The sequence below is a fragment of the Desmodus rotundus genome, chromosome 4 (genome assembly GCF_022682495.2).
Source record: "Desmodus rotundus isolate HL8 chromosome 4, HLdesRot8A.1, whole genome shotgun sequence".
Classification (NCBI taxonomy): Eukaryota; Metazoa; Chordata; class Mammalia; order Chiroptera; family Phyllostomidae; genus Desmodus; species Desmodus rotundus.
In genome coordinates this window covers 108784824-108800746 of record NC_071390.1, presented here as the reverse complement: position 1 = coordinate 108800746, position 15923 = coordinate 108784824, and the positions used below count along the sequence as shown (strand labels likewise).

General features: G+C 39.3%; 1 protein-coding gene across 3 annotated transcripts in view; it reads right to left on the bottom strand.

Annotated features, from left to right (window-relative positions):
* The window catches only part of OPTN (optineurin), a 43019-nt gene that overhangs the window by 11897 nt on the left and 15199 nt on the right, over nt 1-15923 (bottom strand). For 2 of the 3 annotated variants that reach the window (XM_045186602.3, XM_024580549.4), the window contains exons 5-11: nt 15549-15622; nt 13562-13696; nt 6809-6911; nt 5532-5647; nt 3732-3881; nt 3273-3366; nt 1813-1971 (exon numbers count right to left, since the gene is read on the bottom strand). In XM_045186602.3, the coding sequence (XP_045042537.2) occupies nt 1813-1971; nt 3273-3366; nt 3732-3881; nt 5532-5647; nt 6809-6911; nt 13562-13696; nt 15549-15622 (831 nt within the window). The remainder of the gene's footprint in view (nt 1-1812; nt 1972-3272; nt 3367-3731; nt 3882-5531; nt 5648-6808; nt 6912-13561; nt 13697-15548; nt 15623-15923) is intronic. The other variant, XM_053922594.1, reaches the window with a different exon arrangement.

Sequence of the window (15923 nt, the reverse complement as noted above, 5' to 3'; positions counted from 1 at the left end):
TCTACAAAAAGCCTATAGCAAACATCACACGCATTAATAGTGAAATGTTGGATGCACAGCCTCTGAGACTGGGAGCAAGGCTAGACTGTCTGCCATCCCCACAGTTACATAACATTATACTGGGGTCCCAGCCAGTGCAATAAGGCAAGAAAAAGAAACAAAAAGCAAAAAGACTGGAAAGGGGGGGAAAAAGCCAATCTGCCATTATTCAAATGATATAATTAATGTACAAAGTCCAAAAAAATTCAGAAAAAATTAGAATTAAAATGTGAGTTGAGCAAGTTTATTGCAGACAAAGTCAATATATGAGTATCAATTGTACTGAATTATTTGTATGTAACAACAAGAAAATGAAGTTTTTAAAACATGCTGTTTATAATAATCATTAAAATATAAAATATCTAGGAATAATCTAATGAAAGAACAAAATCTCTACTAAGAAGATTAAAAATGTTACTGAGTTTAATTAAAGATAAGCCATATTCATGGCCTGGAAGTGTCAGTGTGGTAAAGGTGTCAGTTATCTCCAAATTGATCTATATTTAATGTAATTCCAATCAAAATCCCAGTTAGCTTTTCTGTATGTGGAAAATCTCAAGTGGTTTTAAACATTTTTATGAAAATGAAAAGGGGAAGGAAAACCTAAAGTCCTCTTGAAGAATACCAATGAGGCAGGAAGACTTATTCTACCAGAAATCAATACTTTTGATGCTTTATAATAAATCAAGACAGTATGGTACCAGGGCAAGGACACATAAATAGCCCCGTGGAACATTATAGAGTCCAGAAATAGACCCATGGGTACATGGACACAATATATGACAACAAGGGCAGCAGAGTACTTACAAAAAGATGCCCTTTTTAATAGTGCCAAGTCAACAGAATATTCATATAGGAAAAAACACTAATCTTTACCCTTATCTCCACATGGAAAAGCTAATTTCAGGTGGTTTCTAGATCTTAATGTAAAAGGCAAAACAATAAAACCTTTAGAAGACAATATAGAGGAATATCTTTATGGCCTTGAGGTAGTGAGTTTTTTAAACAGGCCACAAAAAGTACTAATCATAAATGAAAAAACTGATAAATTGGACTATAATAACAAATTAACTTTTGTTCATCAAAAGACTGCTGTAAGAGTGAAAAAGCAAATCGCAGAGTGAAAAAAATTGCAATGAATATAAAAATTAAGGAAAAACCAGCAAACCAGAAGAAAAATGGGAAAGGACCTGATCGGGCACATCACAAAAGGGATAACTGGATGGCCAGTAAACGTTTGAAAATGTACTCAATCTATTAGCCATCAAAGAAATGAAAATTAAGTGAGACATCACTTATACCCACTAGAATCTTAAAAGGTAAAACTACTGATAATACCAGTACGAATACTGATAATACAGTGGGAATACTCTGTTGATGGGAGCAAAAACTGGTACAACCACTGTGGAAAACTGTTTGATGTTATCTATTAAAACTCAGTAGATGCATATTTTATGAACCCGAAATTCCACTCTTAGGTGTACACCCAACAGAAATGAATGCACAGGTGAACAAAGTGTCACAGTAACATTAATCATAATGCTGCAAACTGGAAATAAGCCAACTATCACATGTAGAATGGTAACTTCATAGAGCTATATACACTTAAAAGTTTGGTGCAGTTTCCACATGTGATATCCTTCAATTAAAAATTTTAAAAAACATATTGATGGAAATAATATAAAATCAAAAAACATATTTGAAACATCATCACTTGCCCATTTGAGAATATAAGTAGGGCTGGCTTCACTCAGCTCATGTTGCAAAAAATACCTGCGCCCTAAGAACCGTCATGGTTTCCAGGTCCTCCTCCTGCTTGGCGATGGTCTGCTTCATCTCATCAATCTGAAGCTGCTTGGCAGCCAGCGCCTTCTCTGCCAGTTCCAGTTTTTCATTTAGTTCCTGCAGCACCACCTTATCCACCTTTTCTGACTGAAAGACACAAGTTTATTCTAGAAATGGTTTTCAAATCATTGAATCTATTTTAGTATAATATTAGATAATTTTTTTAATGATTGGCTCTAAGCTGTTTTGTTAATTAGCAATGATACTAGGAAGGTTGTATTCACTTAATTAATGGCTTGCAAATAATAATCTTCTAATTTAAAACATAATTTTAAAACAGAAAACACTAAAATAAGGAAAATTAGTAGCTAACCCTGATCTCAGTGAGGTTGTAACTTGCTAATATTGCTACTTTTTCATTCATGTTACTCTTACTTTTTGAATTCAGTGGAAAAGAAGAAAAATGTTTAAATTAAAAATAATCTATTAAAAAATAAATAAAAAACAAAAAAGTATATTTATAAGGGTATAAATTCAAAGACCCCTTCTAATTCAAAGCTTCTATCACCTTTATTTATTCTGGCTTTATTAGGTAAAATTGATAAATAAAATTGTAAGATATACGTGATGATTTGATACATGTATACATTGTGAAAGGATTCCTCCCATCAGGTTAATTAACACATTTATCGCCTCACATATCTGTCCATGGTGTTAAAAATTACCATACCATTCTGGGCATAAATCCTAACTTGAGTTGCAGCCAGGTAAATCTGGGCTCTCGGGCTCACTGGCAGCCGGCAAGCTGGTAGGAGTTCCATGTAGTAGACGGCCTCTCCAGCCCCAGCCACCAGTCTCACTCTGTGCTACACACCGAGGAGCCCAGGCTCTTCCGTCTCTTTCAAACCCACCCACTGTGATAAACGCTACAAGTTTACTCCCTGAGTGTAGGACATTAGCACCACCTTTGTACACAAAGCACATTAGACAGGCATACCTCATTTTATTGCACTTTGCTTTTACTGTGCTTACAGACCCTCTACCAGCAAAGAGATTACAACTTGCTAAAGGCTCTGATGATGGTTAGCATTTTTTAGCAATGAACTATTTTTTAAATTAAGGTGTGTACATTTTTTAGACATAATACTATTGCACACTTAATAAACTACAGTGCAGTGTAAACATGACTTATATACCCTCGGAAACCAAGAAATTCGAGGGACTAGCTTGATTGCAGTGATCTGGATGAACCCGCAATTATCTCTGAGGTATGCCCACATATACCTGGAACATCAGAAGTCATAAGCACTTAGACGCCAAGAAATCTATGATAAACTGAATACAACCTTTGAAACCAGACTTAAAGATTAATACAACTACTTTCCATATAAAATGTTCAATAGTTTCTGTCCCTTACTAGGCTATCAAAGTAATTTTTTTCTGAGTACCTCTTTCTGTTTTAGGTCTTCAACTGTTTTCAGTGCATTACTGTATTCTTCAAGGAGCTTGTCATGTGTGACCTGTAGAATGGCTAATTTGGACCTGTTTATAAAAGAAATTGAGGATGGAATCTTGGGGAAAATAGCATAGAATCTTATAGTCTTGCCTCCCAACATGCTTCTTAAAACACAAGTAGCAAAACCTCTTCTCCTACCTTTACCATTCTACCACCTACAAGCATTTTCTTACTCTCAAACAAAACAATTTTTTCCAAAAAGTCAAAATAAGATTACCAGTAATTTTCATAATCTTGTTATAAAACTTAAATTTTACCTACTTCAAAAAGTCTCCTAGTATTCCTTCAAATAAATAAGAAAAATTTTAAATGTATTATCAAATGCTAATGCTAATCTGTACAAAAGAGCTGTTCCAACTTCTTTCTGCCAAGTAGACTTTGGCATACTCACTTTTCATCTTCTCTTTTTGCCTGCTCCATTTTGATTTCTGATCGCATGCTTTCCACTTGTAGCTCTAACTTTTTGTTATTGTAAACAAGCTCTTGCTTTTCATTCAGCTCTGATGAGGTTGCAGAAATTTTCCTTTCAAGGGCCTGACATCTAAGAAAGATCAAAATATGAGGATAAACAACGCTTCTTCATTTTTCAGTGGTTTTTAAACAAATCCCAAGATCATGTAGCAAACACAAAGAATTTTAGGATAGCATTTTTTGAGGATTTAGCAATATAAATATTTTATCCTCCTTGCTCCTTTACTAGAAGCAAGTAGTATTGGTGAACCACCTTGAGAATATTATGCTAAGTGCAGTAAGTCAGTCCGAAAAGCTAAGAACCATGATTTCACTCATATGTGGGATATAAAACTGAAACTCAAGGACACAGACAGCAAGGCGGTTACCAGAGGGAAGGCACTGGGAGGGGTAGAGGGTGGGAGGGACCGAATATATGGTGACAGAGGAGGTTCTACTTTAGGTGGTGGGCACCCAGTGCAACATACAGATCTCGTATCATAGAAATGTACACTTAGAACCCATATGATCTTATTAACCAATGTCACCTTGATACATTTAATAAAAAGTATTTTTTAAAAATACGGATCTTTTTCTGTTAAAAATAATTTACATATTTCTGAACCCTTATGCCTAACATAAAAAAGCACAGATGTAAGATCACACAAGCTACTGCACACTTGGAATAATTGTTTTTAGTAGTCATACAAATATATTTTTGTTATTTAGTCACAGACCAAAGTAGTGATTAGCTAAAGATACCTCTCATATACTGACCCATGTGTATCTTTTGTGTTTTCAAGTGATGGGTTCTTTTAAGCACAAAGACTATGACTTCTGACAAAGATTTAACAAGGGGAAAGGAAGTGCCCTAAAGTCTCTTAAAGATCAGAAAAAGAATCGTAATATAATAATAGCAAATGTGAACCAATGATAGTTATGCGCAAGGCATCAATGTCAAGCATATTAAACATTATCTCACTTAAAACCTTATGATGTAGGAATTATGACTCACATTTTACAAATAATAAAACTGAGGCTAGAGAGGTGAAATAATAGCTTTCCCGAGGTTAATACCACAAACAAGTTGTAGATTCATATTGCAACCTAGGTCTGTTTGTCCAAAATCCTTAGCTGTTACTGCCATGCTGTGCCAGCCCTGGAAAGTACAACTCCAAGGAAACACACACTTGTATGTTATGCTGGAAATGTCTGCCAACTAAGCCAAAAGAACGCCATCACCTTAGCTTTCCTAAATTTTGGGGTAACTTCTTATATCAAGAGAAACCAGCAAATGCAAAATTCTCAATTTATACATTAGCTTTTATAATTGACTGAAAATGAATTTTTTTCTAAATAAATCTCACTCAAGTTCTTGCTCTTTGCAGCTTTGTTTTACATTGTTCACATGAATGTTGTCAGCTCCTGTAAGTCACGGGAATTCCAGCTCACTGCTTTTTATAGGTCCTCGTATACACTAGTATGCTTCCCTAATGCCCCCAAACAGCAGAATCCGAGTCCCCCGGACCCCATCCCCCCATTACTACAAGTATTTTGTGTTTATATATTAACCCGTACATTAACCTGAACAACACTAGTGTTTTCTGAATTCATATTTTAATTAGGTCTCTACGTTTCTTTTAGTCACAACACAGTAACAAAAATATGTTTTTATATGGTTACATATTGTGTAAAAATGTACACTTTTTGAAGGAAGATAAAATTCATCTCTCATTCTTACTTTTCTTGAAGCCTCTTCTTCATTAGCTCAGCTTCACTGAGTTTTGTATGAGCCTCTTGAAGCTCCTTAAACAAGGTTGTCACCTGAAGGTTCAAGGCTTCCACTTCACTTCCAACCTGTCACACAGTAAATCCGAAACACACACGTGGAACTCGCATCAGAGATTAAATGCACCTCTTTGTGAGGAAACAGTGTGAATCGTTCCAGTTAAGACTGACTGATGAATTGATTAAACCTTTCACAATGAATGCCCCAAATATCTTGAATGAAAAAAATGTCTTGGTTACAATTATGTTTCCTCATAGAACATTAATGAATCAATTGGGATGCACTTGTGATAATAACTTTATCATAATTAAAATGAAGATTACAGCAATGTCAAGGTACGATCTGATTTATCCAGTTAGCAACTCAAACCCATATTCCTGGCTGGTTTATGTTTCTAGTTTACTCAACTATTTTTGCTGTACCGCTTTTTTGCTGGCAGCTCTAGAATTTTTGTCAGTGAGTTTTATGGTGCCTTGGAAGTCTCAGTACTTCTTTCTCTATGATTGGTTGTTGAATTAGTTTTAGTCAGCTGGGTACTATTACTCACAGGTTGTCTCTGCAACTCAGTTTTTTAAATGTTCTCTATTCTCTAGAAAGTAGGGACTTTAGTCCAGAGCAAGGCATACAGTAGGCGTTCAATATATATTCATTAAATAAATGAGTAGCTAAAGTAAGTATCTTATATAAATGCGTTTTGCAAGGGCTGCTGTGGCTCTGACAGCTTCCTGGCTTCATCAGCCTTCCCTGGGTTGAAGACTGTTTGCAGACTCCAAGACAGGCAATGAGTTGCCATGAAGCAGCGACTATATATGCCTGAGCCTTCTCACTGAAACTATTTTTTTCAGACCAGTACTGGGATAGAACCAAGACCTTTGACTTGTACTCAAGTTTCCGAGCCATGTCCTCAAATGATCTCATAATAAAGTAGATAACATTCCTTTCTCATTTAGCAGGCCTGTTCACTTCAGACATTAGGAGAAGAAATCAGTCAAGAAGAGGTAGACGAGTGATCTCCTAAAATCACTAGGATAGGAATACATCTTACTGCAATTTACAATGAATGAAATTCAAATCAAGACAAGGAAATATGGGAGAAAAAGAAAACACTCAATGTTAAATTTATTTCTGTATTTCTAAAGCTTATAATACAACACGAGATCCGACTGCAGGTTCTACACTACTCTTACGTCCTCGTGGGTGTGAGAGCAGTCTTAGATCTTAGTACCCACAGTTTCTGTGTCTTTCTCCTCTTCTTTCTCTTTTTCTGTGTTCCCCTCTGTCTGGGTCTCAATCTCAGAACGATCATTGGCTTTCTTTTCAAAGTCTGAAACTCTAAAAGATTACAGAATATAGAAAAATTACTTTCTCTTTAAGAGAAAAAACAATTGCAGAAGCACCAAAAAGAACATTGTACAAAATTTGGATAAAGGATCAGGGGTTTTCAAAATCTCTGCATTCAATGTATTAGCTTTGGTTTAGCTTTCATCCTAAAATTGGCTAGAACAGATGTAAGAGATGGATGTGTACAGAGGTAAAAGGTCTAACATCCTGAAGACTGAAAAACACAGCCTCTGTTTATGTCACTGACATAGAACAAGTATTTTTAAAATTTGTGGTTTTGTGTGGGTACACCCATGCATGCTTGTGTGTTATATAAGTGTGTATGTCCTAAGAAAAGGCTTTTCCTTTCTGGACCCATCTAAGTTTACAAATCCCCAAAACAAACAAATGCAGCAACATTCTTTCACTGAAGCATACTGTATTTTGCTGTGTATAATACGCTCCCGTGTATAATGTGCACCCATGGTTTTGTGCGCATAATACACAGGGTTATTATATCCATGTTATGTAATTATTATACCCATGTATAAGGTGCATCCTTATTTTTCCCTAAAAAGTGCGGGCAAAAAAGAACACATTATACGTGGCAAAATACAGTAATCACAGGAAAGCTATCCCAATACAAATGAAACAGAGCCTTGTTTCTCTCCTATCCCAAACCCATCCAAAATAACTTTTAAAGATCTATATACCCACAAGAACAAAAAGAAAGGGAGAAAAAAATAATAGTAAGATTTGAGAAGCATAGATATGAGTAGGAACTGACTTGGCAGACCAAAAAGTCTGGATCTGAAGCTAAGAGAACCAAGCTGTAACTCACACTATGGGACCCAAAAGGCTCAGGAGTTGGTGACAACAGGCATCTCTGAATGTGGGGATGAAGGTGGGGCATCTTTAAGAAGGACTAGAAGAGCCCTGGCCGGGTGGCTCAGTTAGTTGTAGCATCATCCCATACACCAAGAGGTTGAGGGTTCGAAACCCGGTCAGGGCACATACCTAGGTTACAGGTTTGATCCCAGGTAGGCGCGTGTACAGGAGGCAACCAGTCAGTGTTTCTCTCACATCGATGTTTCTCTCTCTGTCCATTCCTCTCTCTCTAAAATCAATAAACATATCCTTGGGTGAAGATTAAAAGAACAGAACTAGAAATTCCTAAAATAGAGGGACTGACCCTTCATTAATCAGAGTTGAAGGCTTGGGTTTCCTACTAAAGAGAGGGGAAAAGAGGGGAGCTTACACACAGAATGCTGAGACCCTCAGTCTTCTAATGATCTCAAGAATCCTGGCATCTAGCCCTGGCTGGTATGGCTCAGTAGATTGAGTGCCAGCCTGCAAACCAAAGGGTCGCCTGATTGATTCCCAGTCTAGAGCACATGCCTGGGTTGTGGGCCAGGTCCCTGGCGGGGGGCGTGTGAATGGCACCACAGCAAATGGGAAGTTTCATTCCAGAAAATTAAGAATCAGATTATAATGGATTTCTCAGCAATAATATCAGAAGTTAGAATACAACAAAGTAATGCACTCAAAATTCAGAGGGAGAATTATGTCCAGTATAGACTTTTATATCTAGCCAAACTACCCATAAATTATGAAGGTAGAAATTTTCAGATATGCAGATCTTAGAGAGTATCTTCCCCATATAGTCTTTCTTAGTAAATTAGTGGAGATATGGTGAACCCTATTTGAAAAAACATTTTTTATCCTCACCCGATGATATGTTTATTGATTTGAGGGGAGGAAGAGTGAGAGAGAGAAACATCAACGTGAGAGAGAAACATCGATCATTTGCCTCCCATATGCACCCCAACCAGGGATCAACCCACAACCTAGGTATGTGCCCTGATTGGGAACTGAACCCACAAACTTTTGGTGCATGGGACGATGCTCCAACCAACTAAGCAACCTGGCCAGGATGAAAAAAAATTGTTTTTAAGTAAGAAAAACACTGAATTCAGAGAACAGGTGATCCAACACAGGAGAGCTGAAGGAGTTCCACAAGATGACGGCAAAGGGAGATTCCAAGACAACTACTATATAGCAGGCCCCAGAAAGCCACCAGGCCAGACTCCAGGAGAAAAGTCTTCAAGAAGAGACTACTATTGGACAGTGCTAGTATGTTGAGACTTACTCATTGGGCGAGAGAGGTGGGGGCGAGAATAAGCAAAATATAAAAAGGTAATGACGCAGAGAGGTAAAAAAATGTATGAAAAGGAAACGCGGTAAAGGCATAGAGCAGAGCTTAACTGACAGCTGTGTGCGTGTGCATAATAATGTAAACACTGGTTAGTGATTGACTAAATTTCGATATACTATAATCAATTTCCGAGTCGGGCAAGAGGGGAAGAAGGGTCCAGAAGCAAATGTGTGTGGTGACAGCAATAGGGGTAAAAGACTTGAATCTTCATCCTTCGTAGCAGGAGGTCAGTGTTAAACTAGGTGGGAAATTTTAAGTGGCAATTTAAGCATGATATAAGAAGGTAAATACCAAAAGAACCAGCTAAATATGTTTCAAGTGGTTGTCTGAGAAACAGGGAAAGGGGGTGGGAAGTTTGGTCAAGGAGATACACTTTTTCCATAAGAAGCTATTCAACAACCAATTTTTAAACTATATATGAATGCAAAACTGATTTTAAAGAAGTAATTTAGTGGTGATAAAAATAGAATTTTGGTATCTGTTACAAATTGTCAGACCTAACCGGTGCACAGGTACTGTTCCCAGCCAAGCCAGTGGGTGCAGAGTTATAGGACAGCCTTTGTCACACCACTCACACACGTCAGCCTCCTGTTGACATGCATTTGAACTACAGCTCGTTTTAATTTTCTAGAGCAAATTTTCCACCTTGGGCTGACTTTCCCCTGCTACTTCTTGATTTTCCCGGACCACACTTCTTCCACACTTACCCTCTGGCTGTCAGTTTAAATTTGTTTAGAAAATAAAAATGTGACATTAATCTTGGTCAACAATGAAAGAAAGACAAATTTACTGTCCCTCTGCCCACAAATCACCTAAAGTTTTTCAGAATACATTTTAGACTGAGTATACCCCTGCTTCTAGTGGTTAATGAAAATGGTTGAAGACTAACTTATTTATTTGAGAAAAAAGACATGGAATGTGTTTTCATCATATCCTATATAGTGTGTAACTCAAGTCCGGTTGTTAGTGGATCAGTGATTTATTCCCAGGTTTCATCCTGATATCCATGCATTAATGTTGGGAACAAGTCACTGACTTGCCAGATTTTAATTCTGACAGAAGGCTAGCTCACAAAGCAGGATTTTAATCCAAATCCAATTTAATCCAATTGATCCTTTATTGGTGAAACATCCATCTCAAATCAGGCCTGACTTCCTAGCTGCCACCTGCAGAGCTATGCCTCTTAGTCTCCAGACATAAAGCTTTAATTATTTTGAAAGCAGGATATATATAAAATGAAACATCAGGGTGTATAATTAGCAAGTTCCTAAGTTTATACTTCTTTTTAAAAAAAAAAAAATTACTTATTTTATAGAGAGGGGAAGGGAGGGAGAGAGTGAGGGAGAGAAACATCAAATATATGGTTGCTTCTTGCATGCCCCCTACTGGGGACCTGGCCTGCAACCCAGGCATGTGCCCTAGCCTGGGACTCAAACCAACAACACTTTGGTTCGCAGGCCGGCGCTCAATCCACTGAGCCACACCAGCCAGGGCAGTTTACACTTTTATTATTAAAGCTAAACATCTTGTCTAAGTAAGGATGACTTACTGGCTAAACTTGACACTTAGAATGGCAAAAAGAACTGAGGAGAGGAAACATGACTGAAATAAACTAACACTGATCATTCATAACTATTAAAACATAACATTTTCCATAGCGTAAGTAAATGCAGTATTTGCATCCTCTCACAACCACATCAAAATTACAACTAAACTACAGATCAACCATCATTCAGAACTGCCTGAAATTTAGCTGAATAGAAGTCCTATAACTAAGGATGTATAGAAGCCACATTGAGACTAGAAAGGGGTGGAGACACAGAACTCGCTGGTCCCACACCCACATGTGGTAGATAAAATCAGGAGGGCTATCTCAGCTGCAGGGTCCCACCTGAGGAGTGAGGGGTCCCAGCCCCAAACCAGGGCTCCCAGCCCAGGCTTCTAGAGCTGGGAGAGAAGTCCCCATAACTTCTGGCTGTAAAAACCAGCAGACTCACTCACTGTAAGCTCCAGTGCTGGGGCAGCAGCTCAAAAGGCACCAGGGACAAACAGGGAGGGACTGAATTGTCTGGCATCAGGGTGAGAGCTAGGGGCAGCTCAATCCCAGGCAGAGTGCTGGCAGGGGGTATTGCTCCTTTTCTGAGCACTTTCACTACAGAGCCCGCAGGCAGGTACCACAGCTGAGTCTCCAACAACCTGGCTCGCACTGTTTGCCCTGCCCTGGCGATTCCCTGAGACCCCACCCTAACCAACTTGTGGGCCTGCCCAAGCTGTTTTTAGTGGCTTTTCCATATGAATGTCCTGTCCTGGCTCATGCTTCAGACTTCCCTAAAATCTCTCAAACAAGCAGCATCTGGCTTTGGCATGACTTGTACGTGCCAACAGCAATTGGCAATCAAGGCTCAACTACAATAGGAGAGCGTACCAGCCCACAGGGGGTGGGGGCAAACCTGGAGTGTCCAACTTGGGGAAATGGGGAGGCTGTGCCACCAGACCCTGTGGGACACCTACTAAGCCCAGGAGACATAAAGCTCTATCTAGAAACAAACAAAGGGAGGCTGCTGAAGTGAGGAGACAGTGAAATATGTCCCAAATAAAAGAACAGACCAAAACTCCAGAAAAACAACTAAACAAAATGGAGACAAGGAATCTACTAGATGCAGACTTCAAAACACCGGTTATAAGGATGCTCAGTGAACTCATGGGAAGAGCAGTTGAACGTAGAAATTCAATAAAGAGCTTAGGAAACATAAAAACAGAACTAGAAAACATAAATAAGAACCAGTCAGAAATGAACATACATTAACTGAAATAAAGACTACATTACAGGGAATCAAGAGTGGAATAGACAAAGCAGAGGATCCATTCAGATATTGGGAAGATAAGGAAGCAGAAAACACCCAGTCAGATCATCAAAAAGGTAAAGAATCCCCCCCAAAATGAGGATAGTGTAAGGAGCCTCTGGGACAACTTCAAGCATACCAACATTCACATCATGGAGGTGCCAGAAGGAGAGGAGAGAGAGCAAGGAATTGAAAACCTATGTAAAAAAAATAATGACAGAAAACTTCCCTAACCTGGTGAAGGAAATAGTCATACAAGTCCAGGATGTGCAGAGAGTCCCAAACAAGATGAACCCAAAGAGGCCCACACCAAGACACATCATAGTTAAAATGCAAGATTATTAGTCATTAGGGAAATAAAATGAAAATCACAATGAGATTCCACTTCACATCCATGAGGATGGGCATAATCAAGAAGACAGACAATAATGAGTTGAGGATGTAGAGAACCTGGGACCCTCCTACATTGCTGGTAGGAATGTAAAATGGTGCAGCTATTGTGGAAAACAGTTTGATAATTCCTGAAAATATTAAACATAGAGTTACCATATGACCAGCAATTCCACTTCCAAGTATATACCCAAGAGAATTTAAAACATACATTCACACAAAAATTGTGCATGAATGTTCAGAGCAAACATTATTCATAATAGGCAATAAGTGGGAACAACCCAAATGTTCACCAACTAATGAATAAACAAAATGTTGTGTAGTTATACAATGACATATTATTCGGGAACAAAAATAAATGAAAAACCAATATATGCCATATCACGGATAACCTTTGAAAACATTACACTAAGTAAACTAAGCCAATCATGAAAGATCACACATTATATGATTCTGATTACATGAACTGTCCATTATAGGTATATCTACAAAGAGAAAGCAGATTACTGAGAGGAATGGGGAATGAGTGCTAATGGATACTGGATGTCATTTTCTTTTTCTTCTTTTTAAAGATTTTATTTATTTTCAGAGTGAGGGGAAGGGAGGGAGAAAGAGAGAAAGACACATCAATGTGTGGTTGCCTCTCATGCCCTCGCTATTGGGGACCTGGCCTGCAACCCAGGCATGTGCCCTGACCTGGATTCGAACCGGCGACCCTTTGGTTCGCAGGCCAGCACTCAATCCACTGAGCCATATCACCCAGGGCAGGATTTCTTATCTAGGGTGAAAAAACCTTCTAATATTATGAAGTGATAATGACTATATAACTCTGTGAATATTCTAAAAATCACTGAAATGCACACTTTATTTTTATCCTCACCAGTGGACATTTTTTCATTGCTTATAGGGAGGGAGGACTGGAGAGAGAGACGAGAGAGACAATAAAGAAGCATTGATTGGTTGCCTCCCATACATGCCCAGACCAGAGATGACACGTGCCTAGACCAGGGATCGAACCTTGAACCTATGTATATGCCTTGACTGGGAATCAAACACGCGCCCTTTCTGTTATGGGGTGACACTCCAACCAACTAAGCCGCACTGGTCAGGGCAAAACGCACACTTTAACGGATGAATTGTGTGGCATCTTAATGCTGTATCAGAAAAGCTGTTAAAAGAGCATTAATGCATTTTTCAAGTTACCTATTTCATACCTTTTTTTGGCTTCCTTGAGTGCATTTTCAAGTCTCTCCACCTTCTGGTTTCCTTCCCTTAGACAAAGCAGGAGCTGGCTCACAGTTAGTTCCTCAGATTCCAGGTAATTCCTGGCACCTTCTGCAGATCTGCTCCTATGTCAAGATGGTATAAAGGTTAAAGGCTTTAATCAGAAAACAAAAATGTCAAAGTTTAAGAATATAACTGGTACGAACTTAAAGGAACTGCTTTCCAGAATACTCTCCAATGAATTCTCATTCACTGACCAAGCATAGCTGGCCCTGTGAGCCCCAGAGCTACAGGCCTCCATGCTTTCCCGGGAAAGAGTGGGGACTAAGGAGTAGGCTTGTTTTACAATGCAGTTGCTCACTTCCCCCACGCAGTCGCTGCGCTCACACCACCAGACCACAAGATCCACAGAAGCAGCGGAGCAGAGGGAGTCCCGCTTTCTGGTTGGTGCCCGGCTCTCCCAGAGAACTAGTCTCAACCAGGACCACGGTCAAAGTACACGAGCGAGCACATGTGCGGCCGGTGGTGACGCGGAGGCCACTGGCCTTTCTCCAGATTGACAGAAACCATGGTATTCTCAGGTCGAGAAGAAATTCAAATAATTAGAGCAGAGAAATATAGGCACTTTTGGTATATCAAATATTTTTCTTGATTCCAAAATGCGATTAAATAAAGAGGCGGTTCAATGACAAGCAAACAAAACCATGACCACCACCACCACTAAACACTCCAGGGGACTACGCTGATGCTAGTGGCAGCCGCTCTTTCAGCAATCTACTCAAATTCCCCCATCGAATCATCAGCCAGGAGTAAATTCTGGCTCCCGGCTCCAAAGCTCAAACTCCAAATCTAGAAATCAACCTCTTACTCCTTAACATATTTTCAAACAGGATAAAGAAGCTGCAATTAAAAAAAACAGCTGTGTGGCTCAAAAGAGGAAGTGGTCTGTGCATATAGATCTAAATGAGGAGGAAGTGGTTTAGAAATTTCAAACAGGGCTTTCTTCCTTCCCACCACTTCCAGTAAAGTCTTGATATAAAAAACCAATATGGGGGAAAACAGGAATTTCTAACCAAAAAAGGGAATAACTTTCATTTACACCAATTGCCCTGCTTGAGGAAAGAAGATTATCTAATACTTATTTTCTCCCTTATACAACAGCTTGGGAACATAACAGAAAAAAAAACCCAAAACAGCCCATTTTCATGTTTTATAAATACATTCACCAAGTTGGAGAAAAAAAGATTCAAAGTCTTTGAGGGAAGAGATACTTAGAGAAACTTTCAGATCACTGTCTATTTTAAGTAGACTAACACAGGAGTAACTGGCTTACAGAGGATGCGCTGGCAACCTGTTCTGGAGACGGCTACCAGCAAGAGTCTCAGCGACCCAGTCCTTCCACCATCCTCTCAAAGCCCGCCCACCCCCACCCCCATCATTTAAGAGGTCTGCTTCCTAACCCACAGTTGGGACAGGTGAACTTGAGACTCCACAGGTAAGACATCCGGGCACTTGAAGAAACACCCAGAGACTCACTGCAGTAACAGTCATTGTGGTAGATTACCCAGTAGTATCAAGTCACCTTGGCTTGTACTCAGGAGTGAACTGGGCAAAGAAAATGGAAATATCTCACAAGCTGGGCAGCCTGGTCCAGCTCAAAGTGCACTGGTATGCAAATTAGGAAACATAGGTCTTTTGATTTAGAACAAGTTTGCTTTCACTTTTTATCTGATGGAGATAAAAGACATTGAGTAGTGAGTGTTAATTAGCTTGAAAAGGCACCAAACCTTGTTTTTATTCTCTGCCAGTTTGGCTGTAATATTAAACAGCATTCAAATCGAACATTCTTGAAAGGTCCGGGTGTAACTTAATAAGAGATACTTTTTCAGCCCGTGATGTCTGACCTCCCTGGGGGACCTATGAGTGACCAGACCAGCCAGGCTGCCTATCCAACTGTCCTAGTCTTTCTTCACATACTTGTCAATGGCATCAATTCTTGTGGGCCCAGGACTCCTCTTGATTTCTTGCACTGCCACATCTGCTCCTCCTTCCTGTAGAAGCAGAAATGAAAGGGATTTAACACAATGTGCCTACAAGACAAATTCTCAATCAAAAGAGAAAAGGGCAAAAAATCAAGAATTTGGATCACACACAACCTAAGGAGCCTACCAAACATTTAAATGTGAGGTGTTCAATTCAGTCACTGGAATGGAATGGAAATGTACCCTTCCTTCACCTGACACGCCCTGTCAGGTTTATAAATATCTAGACAAAGGTCGGTCCCTTCTCATTCAGCACAGTCAACCTGACCCCATAAACTGAAAGCTTATCTCTGGCTCTCCTTGGCAGTTC